General features: G+C 37.2%; 1 protein-coding gene across 17 annotated transcripts in view; it reads right to left on the reverse strand.

The window, feature by feature from the left end:
* Positions 1–25,843, reverse strand: part of CSNK1G1 (casein kinase 1 gamma 1) — a 176,671-nt gene that overhangs the window by 65,103 nt on the left and 85,725 nt on the right. For all 17 annotated transcript variants that reach the window (XR_011997418.1, XR_011997420.1, XR_011997419.1 and 14 more), the window contains 2 exons: positions 17,090–17,130; positions 11,519–11,588 (listed from right to left, as the gene is read on the reverse strand). Coding sequence is in view for 13 of the 17 variants with exons in the window: in XM_026006165.2 (XP_025861950.1) it covers positions 11,519–11,588; positions 17,090–17,130 (111 nt within the window). In the remaining 4 variants the exon portion in view is untranslated. The remainder of the gene's footprint in view (positions 1–11,518; positions 11,589–17,089; positions 17,131–25,843) is intronic.

A 25,843-nucleotide genomic window follows, 5' to 3' on the forward strand; every position in this document is an offset into this window, starting at 1 on the left:
CAGCACTAGTAATACCACTTCCTTTCCAAATTCATAAATGCATCCAGTTATGATAAGGACCAAATATTAATTGAACCGGTTGGCCTGGTTCTTGCATAATAGTTTCAACTTGGTTTTACAGGAAAAAAAAAAAACCAAACAGGTATGGCAATGTGATCTTTTTTCCCTGGGTTCTTTTCTCAGGTATTATAAGACTGCTGTGGCCAAGTGTCCCCTCAAACTGGCATGAAAGGCTGTAGAGTTGTGCAAGTAAATGTTCTCACCAAGGAGGCTTCAATGAGCATAACTATATTCAGCTCTTCTGAAATATAACTATAAATATAACTATATTCAGCTCTTCTGAAACAAACATCACCCTCAAGATCACAGATGTGATGGGTTCACAATAGGTGAAATTCTGCTCTACTAAATCAGAAGGACTGGGAAATATTAAGTCACTACCACTTGAGAATACATCAAAAATTCTTCAAAGATGAAACTGTTATCTCTTAATTCTAAGATTCTTTTTTTTTATTTTTTTAAAAATTTATTTATGATAGTCACACATAGAGAGAGAGAGAGAGAGAGAGAGAGAGAGAGAGAGAGGCAGAGACATAGGCAGAGGGAGAAGCAGGCTCCATGCACAGGGAGCCTGATGTGGGATTCGATCCCGGGTCTCCAGGATCGTGCCCTGAGCCAAAGGCAGGCGCCTAAACCGCTACGCCACCCAGGGATCCCCATTCTGAGATTCTTTAAAGCCATGAGAAATGTTAGTAGGATAGTTCCATTTCTTTTTTTTTTTTTTTTTTTTAAGATTTATTTATTTATTTATGATAGACCTAGATAGAGAGAGAGAGGCAGAGACACAGGCAGAGGGAAAAGCAGGCTCCATGCTGGGAGCCCGATGCAGGACTCGATCCCGGGACTCCAGGATCATACCCTGGGCCAAAGGCAGGCGCCAAACCGCTGAGCCACCCAGGGATCCCCAATAGTTCCATTTCTAAAGGAAAGTTAGATCTTCAGTTTCAATGTAAAACAATAACTGCCTTGTATTTATATAGCATATTTCCCTTAAGAATTCAAGGCTTTTACAGACATTACCTCATTCAACCCCAGCAAATCTGTAAACTGTAAGAAACAGGTTTTCCTATCATGTGAGTAAGGAAACTGAGGCATAGCAGGGGCACATACTTAACACCAAGTCAAAAAGAAAAAAAAAAAAAAAACGGTGGGAAGGGACATCTGGGTAGCATAGTCAGTTGTGCATCTGACTCCCTGGTTTTGGCTCAGGTCGTCGTGATCTCATGGGTCGTGGAATGGGGCCCAGTGTCAGGCTCTGAGCTCAGTGCGGAGTCCGCTTGAGTTTCTCTCCCCATCTCTTTGTCCTTCTCCAACCCCCTACACCCTGAGGATGTTAGCTTGCGCGCGCTCTCTCTCTCTCTCTCTCTCAAATAAATAAATAAATAAATAAATAAATAAATAAATAAATCTTTTAAAAAATCAAAGCAAAACAAAAACGTTGGGAAAACATGGGCTAAGTTTTACTCCTCCCTTCAATTTTTAGCTGCCTCCTCTTAGTTACATTACCTATAGAGATGGCAAATGTCTAAAACTCCACGGTCCTCAAAATGTAATTTCAAAGCTGCCCATTTATACTCATTAAGATCAGTTTTCCCCATGGGACGCCTGGGTGGCTCAGGTGTTGAGCGCCTGCCTTCGGCCCAGGGCTCAAGTCCCACATCAGGCTCCCTGTGTGAAGCCTGCTTCTCCTTCTCCCTCTGCCTCTGTCTCTGCCTCTCTCTCATGAATAAATAAAATCTTAAACCAAAAAAAAAGATCAGTTTTCCCTGAATTTACTGGTATGTGTCTCCTCCCTCTATAATACCCCTGGCAGAGACTTCTGAAAAACTTGTAAGTGGCAAGAAAGGTCCAGATTTCACTTTCTTTTACAAAAGTTCACTATTTCATTCTTTCTTCTCTTAGGAAAACTTTCTACCAAACTGGAGACCAAAAAGTTTCTTTTAAATTCCTCAAGTGCGGAGATCCCTGGGTGGCGCAGCGGTTTGGTGCCTGCCTTTGGCCCAGGGTGCAATCCTGGAGACCCGGTATCGAATCCCACATCGGGCTCCCGGTGCATGGAGCCTGCCTCTCTGCCTCTCTCTCTCTCTCTCTCTCTCTCTCTGTGACTATCATAAATTTAAAAAAAAAAAAAAAAAAAAAAAAAAGGAAACCAAGTTGGATTCCTTAAAAAAAAAAAAAATAAATAAAAATAAATAAATTCCTCAAGTGCTCCTAACTACTAGACCTCTACACTGAGGTATGTTCCTTGTTCACAGCGCCTCTGGTTACATGATTTACTTCTATTTTAAGCAAAATTCCCATCTTTGCAATATCCCCTCAGCTGTTCTTATTTTTAATTTTCCTGTGTTTGCCCAGCTTGTTTATCATATACTCAAGGAAGTTCACAACATTATAGGAAGGTTTTGTTAATCTCATACTTTCTGATGATTTTCTTCAGATCTATGCTTTATTCCTTTGTTGAAGGAGAAGCACATTCTTTTTAATCTAACAGTTGCCTACATTCAAAGCTCTTTTTCTGGTACCAACCAGCATCTCCTATCTTTTTCGATGACATACAAACCCATTCCCTCCTAGAAATTTGAAAATTGCAAAGTCTAATCAGCTCTATGAACACTGCCTTTATTCACAACATAAAGGTTTCAGTGGGTTGCACAGAGTAGCTCTGAGCTTCTCAGTTGTATACACATATATGTATTCAACATAAATGATTAATTTACTCTGGAAAGAAATGTTTCAAATCTAGATCACCCAAGGCCATAGAAAGTTTTGGGGGTAACAAAGACAGCCTTCTAAGGCACAAAATTTGAAGGTACCATGTGAAACAGGAAATCCTACTTTTTTACTGGGCGAAGTTCCAGGCCTTTGCTTTAATTAAACACTTTTATGACTTATCTTCTACCACTCTATCAGGTAAGGGATAATGGGTGGAAGGCCCCAGGCATCTGCTGGGGATATGTGTAAGTATACACACAGGAAAAAAATCTGTATAAAAACATTCCTAGCTTAGGTTTGCCTGTGTGACCCTAGGTAAGTTAGTAAACTCTGTGCTCAAAAATGGGAATAATGAAATAACCAACCACATGAAGTATCTACTGGATACCTTCACATACTTTCTCTGCCGAGTAACATTTTACCTGGGCTTTGTTACATTGTGAAATTTCAGTATCTTGTTGTCTTTTTAAATTTGAGTATTAGCATCTCCTTTATAAGATAGCCAAAACAGAATGGTCATTAGCAGATCAGAATAGCTGCTGAAAAGCCAGGACATGGCAGCTCAGGCTTAGCTCACCTATGACATGACATTTATTCCCAGAGCCCCTGAGAATTTTTCCCAGTCTTGCTAGATAGAAGTGGAATTAAATATTTAACCAGAATGAGAGGAGTTCCTGCACTCTTAAAACAATTAAGAAGGCTCCAGAAGCAAAAGATCATTGTCGTGTCTGTCTGTATTACAGAGGCTTTTCCAAATGCCAAGTGGTGAGAATTTACCATGACCTACTCTTGTATTTTTACTAAAAAGGCCAAAGTCATTAAAGAATCACTGTTCCCAAGAAATGGTTAACTCAGAGAACAATAAGAGAAAGCAGCTTTAAATATCCTTCTGGTTAAGCCAGAGGCCTCCACCATATTTTATCTACTTGCACTCTCATATCTGTATCTAGAATCCTATTTTCCTGCCATTTGCATATTCCTTCCTCCCCCCATCCTTTCATTTGTTCCTGTCCTAGCTCATACATTCTCTTTCCCTCCTTTCTCCCCTATCACTTCAGTTGTCATGCTTGGTTCTGGTTTATTCATCTTTTATTTATTTACCAAACATATACTAGGTCTTTACTAGTATATGTGGCCAGTCCATATGTAGCTGTGAACCTTTAGGCTCATGCTGACCCCTCTCTTATGTTTAGGCCTCTGGTTTTGCCCATCTCTGCCTCAAATCCATCATTCACCAAGTTCTATTCCTTTGTGTTAGGATAGCAGCAAAAGTGGGAAGTGGATGGAAAAACGATTAGTGGACTGGGAAATTTTAAAATTAATGATGTATATACTCCCCTAAGTAAAGGGATCTTCAGAGCACAGGGAAACCTAAAAAGAATCCCATAGCAGGAAAATGAGTTTGGGACTTACCCATAGTGATTATAATACAATAATAGAACATTGCTGACCAAAAAAAAAAAAAAGAAGAAGAAGAAAGATGGTTCTTTCACCTGCTGACTGCAAAGCTTACAGCCTTTAATTACTATGATTAAATACTGCTGTTCTCTCTTGTGATGCTGGCCCATTGTACCAAATAAATAATAAAGCACCTAGGAGGGCAAGCAGGTTCTGGGGAATCCAGAGTAGATCTTTAAGCCTTGACTCCTACTCTTACATATTCAGAACAATCTATAGAAACTAGCTATGAAAAAAAAAAAAAAAAAGCACAAATGTGCGCACTGCCGAAGCCCTTTGTGCTTTGAAAAATCAGAACATAGTGATTTAAGAAGGAATGAAACAAAAATGAGAAAACTGAAGAGTGTTTTCCAACAGTAAGTAAAAGAATACTTTTTCATATTCTTTACATATAGTTGCAGTTTCACATTTAAAAAGTATTGTTTAGGGAACCCTGGGTGGCGCAGCGGTTTGGCGCCTGCCTTTGGCCCAGGGCGCGATCCTGGAGACCCAGGATCGAATCCCACATCAGTCTCCCGGTGCATGGAGCCTGCTTCTCCCTCTGCCTGTGTCTCTGCCTCTCTCTCTCTCTCTCTCTGTGACTATCATAAATAAATAAAAATTAAAAAAAAATAAATAAATAAAAAGTATTGTTTAAAAAAAAATAAAAATAAAAAGTATTGTTTTTATTTGTAATAACTTTGGAAACTCTCCAGTAATCTCAGATACAGTAAGTTAAAACCATAATATGCAAATAAAAATCTACCCACCCCCGCCATCCAATTATGTGAAAAAACTAGGCAATGTTCCCATATTGATTCATTGGCCACTGGAAGTCCACTTTGCTAGGGTTTACTTATATAATGTGATTAACATAAAAAATACATTTATGTCTTCTGCAACTGAGGAAGATACCAAGTATAAAATAACTGCATCGGGTTTCTTGTACAGTAACATAGTTTTTTAAAAATTTCATATCCAATCTTAGAGTTCAATAGTTCTTTAAAAAGTCATGTATTCTAACTTTCTACCCCATGCACAAATCTCCCTCACAACATCCAGAATGCATAACCATTCAACTGCTGCCTGAAAACTGCCCTTCCCTGAAGAGACAGGAAATCCTACTGCACAAGATAGCTTATTTCAGTTCACACTTGTTTCTTCCTACAAGAAGGTGTTTGGCAAAAAGGAAACAAGATATTGAAGCACTTTATTATCATCTGTTGAACTTATGCCTGAAACTGTTAACACATGGCTCAGGATAAATGGGGACACAAATAGGTTGGCTGGTGATATAAGAGGAAGGAGAAAGACCATAAATCCACTGCTGCAGTCTTTTAAAAAGCTAGTTGTTATAATAATAATAATAATAATAATAATAATAATAATACATGATCAGAACAAAAATGCAAAAATACTAAAAGATTAATATAAAAACTTAAGAGCACCACCACTTCCCATATCTAATCATACTCTTCAAAGGTAATCATTATTAAATTTTTTTGTATGTCCAGTCAGATATTTTCTATGCTCATGTGGACATACCTGTATTATATATGTATATCTTATACTACACAAATATGACAATATACGGTTTTGCAAACCTTTTCACTTAAAAACATACTGGGGCATCTTTCCTCATAAGTACAAGGCTCTACCTTCTTTTTCATAGCTAATTCCACAGCATAAATATGTCATCACTTATCCAGATATAAACTGGTGACATTTAGATTATTTTCATACTGTTCTAATTGCTATACAAAACCAAAATTTATTCTTCCTTTAATTTCTTTCAATAATTTTTGTTTCAAATCATTTGGAATAAACCTAATCTACAATTTAATAGCTCTTTAAACACTAGAAAATCACCATGATATGGGGATAAATGGGAGAACAAATGCAAGTTTTGAGTTATAATACTGGGATATCAGAAATCAATAGGGGGAATGATTTCCTCAAATTAAAACAATCTAAATGTCTGACAACACAAAATAGGTGCCTACATTATGGCCTATGAGGCTGATAGGCTACTACACAATGATTAGAAACATGAAGACTGCAGCACCATGACAAATGTTATAATGCTAAGTGAGAGAAGTAGTAGTTACACAGAACTGAGATTGACTACGAAACAGGTCTGCATATGAAAAGAAGAGATACTCAAATGAAACGTAGTTCAGGGTACTCAGAGCATGTATCATTTCTTTTCAAAATATCCTTTCATATTGTATAACTTAGTTTCTATGGTGAATGAAAAGAGAAAAATTGAGAGCTATTGCAAAGATCAAGATAATCATTCTCAGTTTCAGGGCTCTCAAGGCCCTCTTTACTTTTTTCCCTGATTATCTTGGAGATACCAACCATTGTAAATAATCAGGTTTGAAATTTCTTGATGGCAAAGCTACAATCAGCAAACAAAGCATAAAGTGTGACTGCCCACAAGAGAACAGAATGGAAGGAAAGGTATTAGAGAGATTAAACAAAGAAAAGAATGGATAAGCAGGAAGAGTTCCAACTTAAACCATGTTCACAATCATCCAGGGCTACTACTCTATCTGCCTATGGATAGAGAACTGATATGAATTTCTAGGTCATACTGGTCAGGGTAATATGGGAGTCAAAAACCCAAGATAATGATTAAGACCTGGGTTCTTAAGGAAAAAATAGTCATACTCCCAAAGCCAACACAGAAGTTCCTATTTTGGGAATTTAAAGTCTCATACTCTGGTCAGAATAGCATTCTTTAAATTTATAAGCATTCAGGGCACCTGGATAGCTCAGTTGGTTAAGTGTCTGCCTTTGGTTCAGGTCATGATCCCAGGGTCCTGGGACCCAACTCCATGTTGGACCACCTGGACACCTGGAGGGGTGAGTATGTGTGTATCTGCTCCTCCCTCTCCTGCTGTCCTTCTTCCCGCTTGTGCTCTCTCAAATGAATAAATAAAAATCTTTTTAAAAATACACATAAATAAATAAATAAATCCATAAGTACTCATTCCTCCCAAAAAATTTCACCCATTTTTAAAAAAGATTAATTAGAATGAGAGTGCAAGTGCCTGGGGGTGGGGAGGAACAGAAAATGAGAGAGAGAGAGAGAGAGAGAGAGAGAATAAGCGGGAAACCCAAGCAGACTCTGGGCTGAGTGGGGAGCCAAACTTGGGACTTGATCCCACAACTCTGATCATGACCTGAGCCAAAATCAAAGGTGGAGGAGGCTTAACCAACTATGTCATCCAGACACTCCTCATCCATTTTATAAGCACTAATTAATTCCTTGAACAAACCTAAGTCACCTGGGCTTTTTTTTTTTTTTTTAAGTATTTTTTGTCATGATACCCAAATATTTTGCAAATCACCAGCCTGTGATGAATGATAACAGATAAACACTAGTGAGTAAAAACAACGATTATATTATTTTGGTCACTGGGTGTGCTTCTGGCATGAAAGGTTGTTTATTTACAATGCCACATCACCTAGGTTCTGAAGAGTGGCATACAAGCTCTGGCTGTTTAAATATTAACTACTCATGAATCACATTTGCAGCTGGAACTCACTCTAGAAAAATAGGGAGAGAAATATTTGTGCTGGTAAGTTAGGACTGGGTGTTCATGCTCACATTTATAATAAGACACAGTGAAGTCTTGTCTACTTTCTTGTCAAATGATTTACTTTCAAAATAAATTTCCTTTTTTGGCCAACCCCCAGGAAATATTTTTTTCCCCAGGAAATATTTTTATTAACTTGGCAAAATCTAAAAAGACATGCTTATCAAATCTTCCTAACTTTTTTCTTCACCAAAATACTTCCTAACTGCCTACCATGTGAAAGACCTATGTCGAGCCTTGAAATAAACTTAAGACACAAGGGAGAAGCCTTGTTTTCTAGAAATTTATGGTCTCATTGCAGGGCTGGGGGTGGGGTGGGGATATGCAATTACAATTAAAGAACATTCAATACATGATCAATAAATGATCAGTAAATGATCATTGTCATTTCTAGAACTTATGGTCTCATTGCAGGGCTGGGGGTGGGGTGGGGATATGCAATTACAATTAAAGAACGTTCAATACATGATCACCAGGAAGAAAATCAGTATTGAAAAAAAAAAATCCCAATGTGGAATTTAAAGAGGTTTATTAGGTACTCAAAATCAATTATATACCACAAAATACAGAAAGCCTGTGTTGATGGCAACTTATATAAAAAAGACGTACAGAAACAAAAAAAAGATGTACAGGTTTCAGCTGAGTAAAACTATAAAAGCATAAAAATCAACTAGTGAAATGGTTAAGAGAGCTACTCTAAATTAATAGAAATATTGTGTCTAGACCAAGAAAGATAATAATCCCACCATGTCCATATCCAGAGTTAGTGGTTCTCTTTTATGAGGCTCATTTAAAAGGAACATAACTAGGAGAGAGGGAATGAGAGAGAGCATGTATTCATGCTTGACAGTGGTGCAATGATAGTGAAGTGTTTGTAAAACATATATACAGAAAGATTGATGAGCTGAAGACATTTGGCTTGAAAGAAGACTGGAGGTGAATGGTGAAGGGGGAAGCATGTAACAGTTTTGATGCCTCTGAGCTAGTAACAGAGAGCTTACTGTGCTCCATGGAAATAAAGACAGATTTTGGCCCTATATAATTTTCAATGCCCTGGGCTTTCCAACACTGAACTATGTAGAACAGTGGTAAATTCTACAGTAAGTAGTAGACAAGCAGAGATGAGCATTTGTTATGGAGGAGGGGGCAGCCAGTGTGGCTCAGCAGTTTAGTGCCGCTTTCAGCCCAGGGTGTGATCCTGGAGACCCGGGATCGAGTCCCACGTCAGGCTCCCTGCATGGAGGCTGCTTCTCCCTCTGCCTGTGTCTCTGCCTCATTCTCTCTCTCTCTCTCATAAATAAAATCTTAAAAAAAAAAAAAAAAAAAAGAAAACTAGGAGCAATTCCTGCATTGGGCAGAAATTTGTAACAGATTTCTGAAGCTCTTCCTATCTTATTAGAAAAGCTTGTGGCTACCTTTTTAGCTGCAGGTAAGAATACTGAAAAAATGACACCCACTACAGGTACTTTTAAGTGAATGATCTCAAAAAGCAGAAAATGAGTCAGAAATCACCAATGAACTTCATGTAAGACCTAGAAGGCTTTGTGACTTTGAGATGATTGCCAGAAATACTGGGAGGGAGACCAATGGTGGCCAATAGCTGGCCTGACCACTCAAACAGAGCTCTTGCTATTCCTACTAGGCTCAGAGGTTGTAGTTTTTCACTTGCTGCTTTAAGTGAAAGGCAATTTTTTTTTAAGTCCCCTTTCCTCCAATACTCTCCCTAATTAATCCTTTTCAGCACATGGAGAATGTCAAAACGTCAAGAATCTGAAATATTCTTCCTGTATTCGGGAAGAGTATAAACCCAGCAGCACAGATGCTATTCCTACCTAATAGGTTCATGAAATTTTTGGCTACATATTGAAAAGAAGATTGGCCTGATCTGGGAGGTCAACTGGAAAGGGCTCACAGAGGAAATCCTGCACTAATGCCTGGTCAACATCCTTAGGCCCCCCCAAACTTCCTTTTTTTTTTAATAAATTAATTTTTTATTGGTGTTCAATTTACTAACATACAGAATAACACCCAGTGCTCATCCCGTCAAGTGTCCCCCTCAGTGCCCATCACCCACTCACCCCCACCCCCCTCAAACTTCTAAGTTGGGCTGTGTCTAGCATGTTTTTACTTGAGCCTTAGATTTGTGAAAATGTATAAACATTTATCATAAGCAAGCTGTGAGAACTGTCACCCTGAAATTTATAAAAAAACAGAAACCACGTAATAGCCAACTTTAAAAGTTTAGTTCTGGGAAGAAAAGACTCAAGTTACACGAAAGTCCTATGAACTCAGTTGCCAATATTAAATCCTATGCCTGGAACTCTCCATATTTAAGGATATAATCAATGAACAAACGTGTGCTAAGAGTCTATTGTAAGAACCCATTTTAGGTTCAATGGAAGGCAGATCTTGGCCTTCCTAGGTTATGACTATGGCTGATTATTGCCACAATCAGGATATAAGACCACCTGAATAATACTGTGTGGCTCTTAGAGAATTCTATATATACTAGGAAGTGAAACTCAAATTTTCTTTTTCAAGATTTTATTTATTCATGAGAGAGACAGAGACAGAGACACAGGCAGAGGGAGAAGCAGATTCCATGAGGGAGCCTGATGTGGGACTCAATCCTGGGACTCCAGGATCACATGCTGAGCTGAAGGCAGACGCCTAACCGCTGAGCCACCCAGGCGCCCTCAAATTCTTTCAATAGTACTTCCAATAGTGGTGCTTGAAATAAAAACATGTTTCAGTCATTCACATAAAACTGCCACACTGAAGAAGGCACAGAGCTTAGGAATGTTTACTAATGTCAAGCAATGAAACCAGTGCTAACAATTTCATCTTTTGCAAGAGGTATCCAATAGGTATATCTCCTTAGGGTTGCTAACATTCACATAGTCAAGATATTTTTCTAGAAGCCAGTAAGATATTTCAGAAATTAGACCTTTCAGGTAAAAAACAGGCATGTTTTAAAACATTATAAATTTAAAAATCCTCAAAGGTCAAAGGTTATTACAACATAAGATAGGTCTTCCAAATTCAGAGGACAATAGACAAAATGAGTGATGGTATTTCAGAATGTGTATTTTAGTATGTTTTAAAAACGAATATTTAAGGACACCTGGGTGCCTCAATTGGTTAAGTGTCTGCCTTTGGCTCAGGTCATGATCCCAGAGTCCTGGGATCAAGTCCCACATTGGGCTCCCAGCTTAGTAGGGAGCCTACTTCTCCCTCTGCCTGCTCTGCTCCCCCTGCTTGTGCATTCTTGGTCTCTGATAAATAAAATCTTTAAAAAAATTTTTTTAATTAAAAAAAAAAAGATATATAGTCTCAATATGATAAAATATTGCTTGTAAATTACCACCCCCTCCTCCTTTCTTTTGGTATAAAGAAATGAAAAGAGAATGAAACTACCAAAAAAAGCAATACCCCATACAATGTGTATTTCAGGTGGATAAAAGTATTCAAAGGCTGGTTTATGGGCATGGTCGTAGCACATCACAGATCCCCAATCAACTGCCCCTCTAGGAGCAGAGAGCAAGTAGCTTTAGGTGACTATGTTTATTTACCTACCCAGGAGAAGCAGCAGAGATATATGGTCTGGTAAAAAAGGTCAACTAGACAAGAAAGTCTGCATACTTTTGGGCTTTCAGCTAAGCTATATGCTAACTATGTACACAGAGAAAAGAGACTTGACTTACCTGCACTGCCGAGCTGTTTATAAAACCTGTACTCTAAATGAAGCTGTGGAGCACGTGATTTTATTGGTTCCTGAAACCCAAGAAGAGAAATTGTGATCAGATTTAGACAAAATTTACCATTCCTAGGTTTTCAAAGTCAACTAGAGCTAAGACCACTTAATATTTTAGAGATATGTAATACATTTTCTTACTACAATTTCTCTTTGAAAGCACAGCTAGGGGAAGATGAAGCTGAAGTATATACAATCCCTTCCACAGATATTTAAGTACAAATACTGTGTATGAGCCATCATTCAAGGATAGCTCCCTCACCAAGAGGTATTCTCCTGGAACATATTCTTCTAAACCTCTGAATTCAATACCAGCATGAAAAAAATTAAATAAATAAATACCAGCATGTATTCCCTGCTTGTTTTATTATGAATTTTGGGTGATAAACAGTATTGTTTTTAGAAAAATGATACATGCTCAGAAAAAAATTTCAAATACACAAAAATTAGGAAGAGACTAAAAATAATCTAAGATCCTACCATTTTAAAAAAAGCACTATTAACATTTTGGTGAATGTCCTCCCAAATATTTATTGATACATATATTTAGATATAATACACACTTGAAAATATATTTAAAATACACAAGACAAAAAAAAAATAAATAAAATAAAATAAAATAAAATAAAATAAAATACACAAGACATTATATTTGCTCTTTTGTAGTGTGTCTTTAAACTCAACAATGTGGGGATCCCTGGGTGGCTCAGCAGTTTGGCGCCTGCCTTTGGCCCAGGGCGCGATCCTGGAGTCCCGGGATCAAGCCCACATCGGGCTCCCTGCATGGAGCCTGCTTCTCCCTCCTCCTGTGTCTCTGCCTCTCTCTCTCTCTCTCTATGATAAATAAATAAATCTTTAAAAAAAAAAAACAAAAACTCAACAATGTAATGATGACATCTTTCCATGTCAGTAAATAGCTGTGTGTAGCTGTGTGTATTTTTTTTTTAAGTAGGCCCCATGACCAACATGGGGCCTGAACTCATGACCCTGAGATCAAGAATCGTATGCTCTACTGACTGAGCCAGCCAGGTGCCCCAGAAAGCTTCATATAGATTTTAATGGCTGTAGTATTCCCCCTGAGTGTCTGTGTGTGTATGCACACACATATACCATAATTTTAAGACATTTTGACTGTTTTCAGTTTTTATTATTATGAATAATGCTGTAGGAACATTGTATGTATATTTATTTTTACACTTAAGAAAACTGAAGACTGTAAATGCAATTAAAATATGTATGTTAAAAAGTAAAATATGTATCTTTAATCATTATGATGCTCGAGTTTGCAAAAATAGTGTTTTCTAAAGACCCTGAAGATAAAACAGCTAAACTACTACATTTTGTACTACATTGAACTTAACCAGCCAGTTAATTATTCTGAACTGACAGCATACCGGGCAACTAGTTAACAAGAAAATTAAACATCACCCTGGAAAGTAGATCCCTGTATTCATTAGGATAGCTATTATCAAGATCACAGAAAATAAGTGTTCGTGAGGATGTAGAGAAATTGGAGCCCTTGTGCATTGCTGGTGGGGATGTGAAATCGTACAGCTATTATGGAAAATGATATGGCAGTTTCTCAAAAAATTAAACATAGAATTACCACATGATCTAACAATTTTACTTCTGGGTATATACCTCAAAAAACTGAAAGCAAATACCAAGCTGGTATTTGTACACCCATGTTAATAATGGGTATATATGAATAAACAAAATGTGATTACATTTTCCTGCACACACACACACACACACACACAGAATATTATTCAGCCATAAAAATGAAAGACATTTGAACACATACTACAACATGGATGAACCCTGAAGACATTATGCTAAGCAGAATAAGCTAGACACAAAAGGTCAAATACTGCATGATTCACTTATTTGAGGGATCTAGAGTAGTCAGGTTCACAGAGACAGTAAGTTAAATGGTGGTTGCCAGGGGCTATGAGGGAGGAAATGGAAAGTCAGTGTTTAATGGGGATAGAATTTCAGCTGAGGAAGATGAAAAAGTTCTGGAGAAGGATGATGGCAATGATTGCACAACAATGTGAATGTATTTAATGCCACAGAGCTGTACATTTATAAATGGGTTAAAATGGAAAATTCCAGATACAATTCTTTATCAGATATATGTTTTTAAATTTTCTCTCCCATTCCATGGGTTGTATTTTCACTGTATTCAGAGTCCTTTGATACACAGTTTTTTATTTTTATAAAGTTCAATTAATCTCTTTTCTTGCTTGTGCTTTTTGCGTCATATCTAAAAAATCACTGCCAAATCCAATCTCGTGAAGCTTTTCCCCTAAGTTTTCTTCTAAGAGATTTATAGTTTTGGCTCTTATATTTAGTCTTTGATCCACTTTGAGTTAAATTTTTATGTATAACATAACATAAGCATTCAACTTTAATGCACATGGATATCCGGTTTTCCTAACAACATTTGTGGAAAACAGTCTTTTCTTCAGCGAATGGTCACTTGGCCCTTTTAAAAGGCTCAGAAGAAGGAGATCCCCCAGTTTCCCTTGATAATTCATGCTAATGTTAAACACATTTCATGATTTCAAAGGTCTTTATATGTAGTTTAAATCTCAATGACTGAAACTAAGCCTATTTCTCCTTTGTCCTCGACAAAATAAAATAGCTCTTCAATAAACTCTGAACACTATAACAACTATCTTCAAATAACGAAACTATTCAATCATTTCTTAGACTATTAGGCAAAGACTTAAGACTATTAGACTATTAGAAATAGACTAAGTCTATTTCTTAGACTATTCAATTCCTTTATTCAGACAATGTAATTTCATTTCCTTTAAACTTTCCTCACTGGTCCTATTTTTTGGTTCTTTGATCATCTTTGAAGGCTCTTCCTGAACGAACTTGTTTTCTGACATTTTTCTTAAGATCTAGAATCCATAAATCACAGAATTCAGAAGTTTCCTTGAAGTTATCTAGTCTATCTCTTTGCTTCTAGGAAGCTTTTATCTAAATCAATTCAGGCAGGCTGAAATAGTTCATATCTCTACTGAGTTCTATGAAAGAATTCATATTTTTCTTTGATTATAAAATCAGCACAGTTGAACTTCAAGCTTCTCAAAATTCTTGTAATCAAAAGAAAAAGTACATAAGACTAATTACACTGTAAAGTCACTTCTTTATTCATTTATGTCCTCAATAGAGAAAGATCACTCTTGAGAGTCTCCATTTGGTTTTAGATCTTCCACTATAGTACTGTTAAAGCAGCCAATTATGGAATTTGTCCTTCAGAAAAATCCCTAATAAGTCACAAGGAACCAAACAGAAACAGGATAACAAGTTAATATGGAAGCAGAAGTTGATCTTTCTGGAGGTTTTTCTGGAGAAAAGTCTTTGGATTCTGACAAGCCCCAAGGAGCAATGAAGGAAAAAGTCACAGATCCTTCTTCAAATATAATACTCTAAAACTTCACAGTGAATATCTTAATAGAAAATACTAAAATCTGATGTTGGGTAACTAAGCTAGCAGATTAAAAAAAAGTTAAAACTCTTTAGAGTTACAAGGTTGAAAGTGAACATACATGTCAAATGTATTCAGACATGAGGAGCTTTTTATCACAGATGATAGGATTTATATCCTTTAGGCCAATTCCTTTAACATATAGTTAAAGTCTGCTCACACAATTACAGCTTCAAGGTGCTCTTCTGGAAGCACTATGAATAAAGAACATTATAAACACTGAGTCTACATCTTGTGGAAGGCAGCAAAATTAGCAACATGGAGAGATTTTTTTTCTAACAATTGTTACAAACTTCTTTTAAAAAGAGCCTGAGAAATCTGTGATGGGGTAAAGGAAGGGTTCATTATACTATTTTATGTTCTATATGATTTTTTAAAAAGGTTCCTAAAAATCTAAGAAACAAGAGCCCACAATGAAGATCCAAAGTAGAAGGAAAAAAGTACCAGCAGGCCTTCCTTGTATTTCTGTGCCAGATGCCGATTACATTTCCACAGAGGGCTGGCTATTTGCCAGAATCACGGTTATTCTGGAACACACATGTCTGCCTGAAATCCTAAACTGACAGCAGACGGCTACCTTGTAGGACTATAATGCTTAAGGCAAATTTTGCTGTTACAACAAAAAGAGTTCAATTACTGCCCTCCTATCTCCCATGGAGAACACAGACCAACAGCAAAAGAGGCAGCCCGTAGACAAGATTGTTATCCTATAAAAAGCCTTTATTTAAGATTTATTTGAAAGAGAAATGAGCTCCTGAGATACACCATACTAGATAACATGAGGTCTATTTTTAGCTTTCACTCTTGGCCATACAAAGTAGTAAAACAGAAAAAGTAAAAAAGCAGATAAACTAGGGAACACTTTTACGGAACCAAATTCCTATAAATAAAGAATATGGTCAATCCTTTGATAATCAATCTTAGAAAATATTTGGCTTGCATTGTTACATGCATTACCTGTCCTCCTGTTCCCATTTCTCCAACAAGAGTTCCAAGTTAACAAATAAAAGAAAACACTTAGTTCCCTAGCAGCTACCTGCTCTCAGCTCTGCTTCCTGTCCATGTCTTTGTAGAGGAACCAATCTGATAACTGTCTGACAGTTGTCTTCATAAGACAACTCTGACTTTTCCACAAACTGACAAGCTCAATCCACACCCAGAACAGGTGTGGATGTGGTAAGTGCAATTCGTTAGAAAAGAACAGCATTATGACAATTATCACAAGATATTTCCTTCAATCATTAACTCCTCTGTCTTCCAACTAATAAAGTCCCAAACTGCTTTAAATCCTGGGAAACTTACTAGAAAGACAAACATTTACACAGTTTCATAGAAACGAGTCATATGACATATTTCATATGACTAGAAATGATTTTGTATTGACCTTAAATATAAGATAAATAATTTTCTTCTAAAATTACTCTTCCTTAAAAATAATATATATCTTGATAGGATGCTATCTTTAATGACCATGTTAGTTATTCATAAGATTAGTACTGACAAAAGTCAATTTTTTGTTTCAAATTTGACCACAAGATGTGTTTTTCATATTTGACAACTTTTTAAGGCAATGATTTGGTGGGTCAGATTTGGTTCTCTACTAAAAGTATATTAATACATTTAAAAACTGGATTAGTCACAGTTAAGCAAAAGAAAATGATAAAATTTCCAACAGCTTTATCTTTCAAAAAATAGCACTCTGAAAGGTACAAACTTCACAGAAATTACTAGTCTCCCAACAATTGTTTTTCTTCCAGCTATTTTTTAATAACTATTTTTTGATTCATTGTTGCTGAAACTATAATTAACATCATCTGACTATATAGCTTTAGACTATATAGCAGTGATGAATCACTGTAGCACTATATATATATAGTTGAGGGAAAGTGACTGTGGGATCATATGCAAAGGAAAAAAATATTAGTATTCCTGTGAATCCTTACAACTATTTCCTGTAAAAAGATATGTGAGGGACGAGAGTACCAAAACATAATTACCACAAATATAAATTCTACTCACCAGTTTGATAGCTACATATTCATTGGTGTAGAGATTTTTACCTAGGGGAAAAGCAGAATGTATATGTTTTAGTGACATTTATTTTGGGAAATGCAAAGCAAAATCTTAGCTTACAGGGTCATGAGAAAGGTCACATTCCCAAAGCTATTCACATATATGAAACATGATTTATAAGTGAAAAGCTAAACAGAGATAATTAGACCCAGTAAGACAAGAATAGAAATCACTTGAGAATCTGGAAATTTAAGTTAGACGTGAGAACTTAAAAAAAAGAAAACAAACCTCTTTTCTCTCTCACACATTTTGTTATTATTTCCCAACTATTAAACCATGAAGCAAACCAAGAAGTCCCAGAATATCAAATACACAAATTTTAACTTTGGCACAACAGACACAAACCCTCACTTTTTTTTTTTTTCCCCCAAACCCTCACTTTTAAACTCACTAACAAATGGAGATTATATATTACTTGTCATGGTATTTAGTGTTGACTTGGCAAAAAGGACAGTGTGAAATAAACCCAATTACTGTCGTACCCTCCTTCTGGAAAACTCGTCTAATGTCTGTAAGTAGATGATTCTCAAAGCTGTTGTGATTCTTCACCAGAACTCTAGCTCTTTAACTATGAGCAGGAAATAGCTCTCCGCCTGCATACTTAGATGTCTTAAAGTTCTTTCTGCAATAGTAACGATTTTTTCCTCTCAACTTCTCTACCTGTATAAATGGAATCAATATTCTCCTAGACATCTAAAGTAAGTACCCAGAGTGAAGATGAGGATGAAAGCAGCATTTAACCACTTGGTAAACCCACACTCCAAACCAGGTACTTATCTTCCCTAACCTGTCCATCTCTACTGATTCGTGAAAGCTAATTTCAATTCCTCCTGAGTGGTTGTTTAGTCACTGCACTGGACTTCACGTTTCTTCTTCTTATATATTTGTCCTATCTTAATCAGCTAGACTATAAATATCTTGAGGATAGGAATTTTATCTAATGGTTCTCTCAATGTCCTATGGGGCTTAAGACTCTGTTCTGCACATCTCAAAGACACCCAAAACCTTGACTGATGAAGTTATTGGCACATATAATTACTTTTTAAGTAATACATAGAAGTAAATGTTATATTTATACATACACATACATGTACATAGCTGCCTATATATGTATATGGAAAAGGATATAGAAAGATGCACATTAAGGCATTAAAATGACTGTCTCTTAGTATTTCCTGATTTTTATATACTATAGTTTGCTTTTATTAATGAACAGAAAGCTGCTTGCAATTTATGTTCCTATTTTAATTAAATTTTTTAAGATTTTTATTTATTTATTCATAAAAGACATACAGAGGGAGAGAGAGAGAGGCAGAGACACAGGCAGAGGGAGAAACAGGCTCCATGTAGGAAGCCCGACATGGGACTCGAACCCGGGACTCCAGGATCACGCCCTGGGCCAAAGGCAGGCACTAAACCACTGAGCCACCCAGGGATTCCCTTAATTAAATTAATTAATTTTTAAAGATTTTATTTATTAATTAATGAGAGAGACAGAGAGAGAGAGAGAAGGGCAGCAGAGACACAGGCAGAGGGAGAAGCAGGCTCCATGCAGGGAGCCCAACGCAGGACTCGATAGGGGGTCTCCAGGATCAGACCCTGGGCTGAAGGCAGCGCTAAACCGCTGAGCCACTCGGGCTGCCCTATGTTCTTAATTTAACCAGGATCTAGACAACAGATGGCCCTTTGCAAATCATACCATTATATTTTTAATACTGCTATCAGGTTGCCAAGCACCTTTATGTGTCAAAGAGTACACTACTTTAGGAATAACTTTTGTCTGCAAATAACAATAAAGAGGACTCACAGATTGCCAGAGAAATACTTAAGAAACCATTATAAGATGAACAACTTCTTTTTTAAAGAAGCAAAAGTAGAAAACAGGTTTTTTTCTCTATATATTAATTGCATGAAGCACCTAAAAATTGGTGTTCCTGATTAATCCTCTCACCAAAAACATTTTTAAATAGATTTTATTTATTTATTTGATAGAGAGTATACACACACTAGAGAGCTCGAGCAGGAGGAGGGGTAAGGGGAAGAGGAAGGGCAGAGAAAGCAGCAGACTCTCCGCAGAGCAGGGAGTCCAACATGGGGCTCAATCAGTGGACCCTGTAATCATGACCTGGGCCAAAGGCAGACACTTAACCAACTGAGCCACCCAGGCACCCCACTAAAAACATTTTTAAAAATCTATTTGATGAGATTGTGAAAAGGATACTAATAATGGGGAGAGGATAGTTGAAGTAGAAACAGCCAATAGAAGCAGATTAAAACCCAATAGAGGCAGGGCATCTCATACCTGTGTGAATTCCCTTGCATGTATAAAGTTAAATTTGATTTTCTCCTGTTTAAAAAAACTCCAACTTGGCCACAGACTTATCTTATCCCCATATCAGATATAATACCACATAAAGATTTTTCAGGACAGTCCTTCCTGGCACAGTATAAGCACTATTATTGTGACCCCAAACCAATTTTGGCACAAAGCTAACCCTAAGAACTTAGTATCTCTTAAAGGAAAATGGTCAAGTTTAAAATTGTAAAAACGTTTGGGAGTCTTTCAGAATTGGACACCACCACCCTACCCAGCCAGTTTTTCAGTAGTAAGAATTCCTACGGCGGGTAGAGGTATCAGAATTCACCCCTTACTCATTTAAAGTATAACATGCCTTTACTGTCAAAAAATTAACTTAACCAACCTTTGAAGTACATGCTTAATGTAACAGATCTTCAATTCAACTGATATAATATTTAAGTGAAGAAAGGTGCTTGTGTAAGTATAACGGAGTACTAAACCTAGATTCTGATCTGTGAGCAAGAAAACAGAGAAGGAGGGCAGCCCGGGGGGCTCAGCGGTTTAGCGCCACCTTCAGCCCAGGGTGTGATCCTGGAGACCTGGGATCGAGTCCCACGTCGGGCTTCCTGCGTGGAGCCTGCTTCTCCCTCTGCCTGTGTCTCTGCCTCTCTCTCTCTCTCTCTCTCTGTGTGTGTCTCTCATGAATAAATAAATAAAATCTTTAAAAAAAAAAAAAACAGAGAAGGCAAATCAGGAGCTCTCAGGGAAGAAATTCTTTTTCTTTCTTCCCCCTAATTACTTCCCAACCACCCACCTCTGCCCAGAATCTTTAAAAATGAGTAGGATTTAAAAAAAAAAAAAAATGAGTAGGATTTTTTTTTTTTTTTTATGATAGTCACACACAGAGAGAGAGAGAGAGAGAGAGAGGCAGAGACATAGGCAGAGGGAGAAGCAGGCTCCATGCACCGGGAGCCCAACGTGGGATTGGATCCTGGGACTCCAGGATCGCGCCCTGGGCCAAAGGCAGGCGCCAAACCGCTGCGCCACCCAGGGATCCCCTGAGTAGGATTTTAATAGATGAAGGGGAAAAGGCATCCCAAGGCAAATAAACTGTATGAACAAACAAAAAAGTGACAAAGTAGATGGTACAGTCTAAGAATGATAGGGGGTCTGGGAATAGATGGACTATAAATTCTATCATGAGGATCAGGAAAGGGTAGAAATAGGCAAAGAATGGTTAGGGTAGCAAAAGAGACTATAGAAAAGCAAGGCTCAGGACTTTTAAGAAAAGTCCTCAATGCCATCTTAAAGTTTAAAACAAAATGTTTTAAAGTAGCATAGTGACATGATCAGATCTGTGATTCTAAATAACAATTTGTGAGGAGGCATAAACAATGAGTCAGAAAAATAAGAGACCAGGGGCACCTGGGTGGTGCAGTCGGTTAAGCCTCCAACTCTTGTGTTGGCTTCAGGTCATGATCTCAGGGTTTTGAGATCGAGCCCCACATCGGGTGCTATGCTCAGTGCAGTCTGCTTAAGACTCTCCCTCTGGGGATCCCTGGGTGGCTCAGTGGTTTAGCGCCTACCTTCATCCCAGGGCATGACCCTGGAGACCCGGGCTCGAGTCCCATGTCAGGCTCCCTGCATGGAGCCTTCTTCTCCCTCTGCCTGTGTCTTTGCTTCTCTCTGTGCGTCTATCATGAATAAATAAATAAAATCTTTATTTTTTTAAATTTATTTATTTATTTATGATAGTCACATAGAGATAGAGAGAGAGACAGAGACACAGGCAGAAGCAGGCTCCATGCACCGGGAGCCCGACGGATTTGATCCTGGGTCTCCATGGATCGCGCCCTGGGCTAAAAGCAGGCGCCAAACCGCTGCGCCACCCAGGGATCCCTAAAATCTTAAAAAAAAAAAAAAAAAAAAGACTCTCCTTCTGTCCTTCCCCTCCATGCTCTCTAAAATAAATAAAAAATATTTTTTAAAAAGAAGAAAAGTAAGAGACCAGAGGCAGCATAAATTGTTTGAACATTTAATATCCATCTTATGCAGATTATCAGACATCTAAGATGAGCAACACTTAGTTTTCACCCCGAAGAGACTGTATTCTAGCTCCTCACACAGGGCCTTGCACAGGCAGCTCAATTTTTAAATTATTAATCACATACTGTGATGAATTAAAAGAGGAATATGAACAAGTCAAGTCGGCACTCGAGGGGAGCCTTGAAGGACAAACAAGAGCAAACAATAAAGGATATTTCCTAGTGTATAAAAAAATGCTAACTTGAATAGTGAGGTGGAAACAGGATAGAAAATGCACAGAATCTGATTTACTGCAGGTGGACCAATATGAATGAAGCACAAAGTATACGGAGAGAAATGGTGAGGAGTAAAGCCAGAAAGATCCAGTAGGGACAGAATGTGAATAACCTTAAATGCCAGGTTCTTACTCTGAGGTATGTACAACCACGCATACATGGAGATGTGTCAGGGCATAAGCTACACAAATAAGACATGCTTTTCCTAGATCCTCACTTTTCTTTGAAGATTTGGGAAAAAATCTTTTTTTATAGTAAAACAAACTTATTATAGAAACTGCACAGATTTCGTTTGAAGAAAAAAAATTCAAGAGTTTAAAGTAATCCCAGGCACTTATGGATATATGCTTCTTGCAGAGTCTAGGGAGTCTCAGCAATCAGTCGGGAAGCTTTTTCTCATTTTCCCTGTGTTCTGCTAGGTAGCCCAGTTTTCACAATGCACTTCACTTTCTACAGGGTGAATCTTCCATCTCCTGTGAGCCAGGTGATACCAGGGAGGGAGGTGATTTAGCCATCCAACTGCTTCATATATAGACTTACCACTAAACTCTCTGTTTTTACTCCTTTGCATCCTTACTTTCTGAGTTTCCAGTGTCTCCAATTCTTGAGCTCAACTGGCATATTTTATGTTACAAACTGGCTTATCTTTTCAATCATCAGCTTTCTCTGGACTGCTAAGTCAGTTACCATTTAACCATCTGCTTTCCAGCTTCCAAAATTCTGTTAACATTTTTCACCTGTTCTCCTCTTCTCTCCCACTTTTTTTGGGTTCCTTGTGGTTTTATGACTTAAAAGGGCAAAAAGAATTTTCAACTCATCTTTTTATCCCTAGCAACAAACATAATACCTGATTTGTAATAGGTAACAGATGCTGGCTGCAGTGAACCAAATTGATGTAACATACAGAAGGTTCTGAGAAAGTTCTAGGGTAGTAAAAAAAAGAAGCCTAGTTTATAATCAGATATGGATAATCCTAAATGCAAATACAGGAGTTCTGACTTCCTTATTCAGCCTTCTGTGAACCAACAAAGGTCTTGTGCTAAAAGAACAAGCATGATGGTGGAATATTAATATTAATTTGGCCCCAAAGTATAAAATAGAGGAGAATACCCAGAAAGATGAAAGGGGAAGCTTTGATAGCAGAACATTTAAAGAATGACATCTACCACAAACTATGTGGTTATGAGCATTACATGAGTTAGAATTTGTAAACTGCAAGGTGCTAGATAAACCTAATTTTTATCTAATTCTTTTATTATTGCAGGGTATGAGCCAATGTTTCCTGGCAGAAAACAACTTAAAAAATACAATTTATAATCAAGGCATTTCAAAGAAAAAACTAATAACCTTTGGATTATATGTAAACATGAGGGATACTGAAAAGAGGAGGGTCAAAAATAATGGCTCCATTAGTGGAGAACAGAAAGAGCCAAGAGAGGAGGCACTCTTCTACTCTACCATGATGATGCCTCCTTTCAAGGTTCCATTAAACCTAAAAGTAATAGATAATTATGAAACATCTCTCAGCTTCAATTTTCATACCTATATAAAAATATAATTGCAGAAACATAATGAATGAGACAGCCTATGTTAACACCAAATGTGATGGCTGATACATCACAAAATGTTGGCTTATGTTTGCTTACTTTCTCTGGGGGCACCAAAAGAACTGAACACATGTCACCCTCTTACAAAGCAATTATCCTTATTCCTAAGAGGCAATGGAGGTGACTGGATAATTCTCTTAAGCTATGCATCACTCAAATGAATTCCTCTGCCAGAGGGCATTATTAAGACTGAACAGGCCAACACAAAATGCAGCCATGTGGAAGGCTAGACAATAACTCAGCCACTATCCTCTTGTGATATACTTACTCAAAAATTTTGCTCTGGAAGAATTACAAAAATAGAGGGTTAAAATCCTGCCCATTTAAAATGAACGACTGCTTCAACTGAAATGTATTTATTAAGTATGTATATTTAAAACATATAAATAACTGAGAAAGGCAGGCAGTTTAATGGACAGCAAAATACCATCGATAAGATGCACAATCCCAAGCACTCAAAGCTTTTAGTATCTGTTGCACAAAATCCACAATGCTTCCCACGCTCACTTCCTGGCTATGAGTTCTTTTATTGTTAATGGAAATGAAACTGCATTACATAGTAGTTTCTGGAGCTTTACATCTAAACTCAGCCCTTTTGAAGCAGCAGTCCTGGATGTGATGCCGCCCATAAAACCCACTGCATCAAAACTTCCTATTTCAGTAAGTCACCTACAGAGACAACATTTACCGTAAGCTTCATCAGACACAGCATTATTTCAAAGAACCAGCAGGTCTCAGTTCTCAGAGTCACACTGATAAAGGAACATACAGCCTCAGGTTCCCAGTTTAGTTAGATCTCCAGCTGTCACATTTTCTTGCCCTAAAGTGAAAGTAGTACATTTATAAATTACTACCTAGAACTGTAAAAAGAAAATAATCCAGCCAAATGAACTTGAGGTATTTTGTTTTAAAACAAGAAACCACTTTTACATAACTCAGATTGGTTACTGTGTCTATTTAGGGCAAAGAGGACAGGCTGGCCTAATGCCTTCACTACCCAGAGAACATCTTTTTAAGCAGGCAGTATGATTAGGGGTAAGAAGATAACAAAACACTACAACTTTAAAGAAAAAAGCCACAAATCTTTTTAATTTTTACTACCTTAATTCTACTAGTATATTAGTATAATGTGCAGAAATATTTCCCAAATGGTTAGCAAGAATAATTTCTCCTGGTGTTAAATTTTTTGAAGGGATTACTTATCAAATCATTAGTATATTATAAAAAAAACTTATTACATCTTGCTTAACACTTAGAACAGTATAGAGCACTTACTATTAATATGCAAAAACATTTGTATTTATTTTAAACATGACTATTTTAGACCATATTAAAATGTTTTCTCAACTGCAGGACATGATCTATTCGTGGAATGTGAAACAAATAAATACAGAGGATCCTGACCAACATGTCCTTTAAAGAAATATAGCCTAAAATAAAAAAATACACACTTAAAAAGGGTATTATTTCATGAAATGTTTGCTGCAGATATACATACATATTAAACTATGTATGTATTGGATCACAATATAATTTATTTTTTAGTGTAGGTCATAGTGAAAAAAATAAAACCCATCAATAAAAACCTTCCAGGGGTACCTGGCTGGCTCAATTGGTGGACCATGGGACTCTTAATCTCAGGGTCATGAATTCAACCAAAAACAAAATACTTATGAATAAACCTAACCAAAGAGGTGAAAGACTTGTACTCTGAAAACCATAAGACACAGATGAAAGAAACTGAAGATGACACAAAGAAAAAGGAAAACATCCCATACAAATACCATTAAAATGTCTATACTACTCAAAGCAATCTACACCTTTAATGCGATCCCTATCAAAATACCAATAGCATTTTTCACGAAGCTGGAACAAACAATCCTAAAATTTGTATGGAACCACAAAAGACCCCGAATAGCCAAAGCAACCTTGAAAAAGAAAAGCAAAGCTGGAGGCATCACAATTTGACTTCAAATTATATTACAAAGCTGTAGTAATCAAAACAGTAAAGTACTAACACAAAAAGAGACACACAGATCAAAGAAACAGAGACTCCAGAAATGAAACCATAACTATGTGGTCAATTTAATCTTTGACAAAGCCAGAAAGAATATCGAATGCCAAAAACACAGTCTCTTTAACATATGGTGTTGGGAAAATTGGACACCAACATGCAAAAGAACGAAACTGGACCACTTTCATACACCATACACAAAAAAGGACTCAAAATGGATGAAAGGCCTAAATGTGAGACTTGAAATCATAAAAATCCTAGAGGAGAATATAGGCTACAGGCAGTAACCTCTTTGACTTCAGCCATAGCAACTTCTTTCTAGATATGTCTTGAGGCAAGGGAAACAAAAGCAAAAATAAACTATTAGGGCTTCACCAAAGTAAAATGCTTCTGCACAGTGAAGTAAACAATCAATAAAAGTATAAGGCAGTTTATGGAATGGGAGAAGCTATCTGCAAG

Source organism: Vulpes vulpes, chromosome 15 (assembly GCF_048418805.1).
Source record: "Vulpes vulpes isolate BD-2025 chromosome 15, VulVul3, whole genome shotgun sequence".
Taxonomy (NCBI): Eukaryota; Metazoa; Chordata; class Mammalia; order Carnivora; family Canidae; genus Vulpes; species Vulpes vulpes.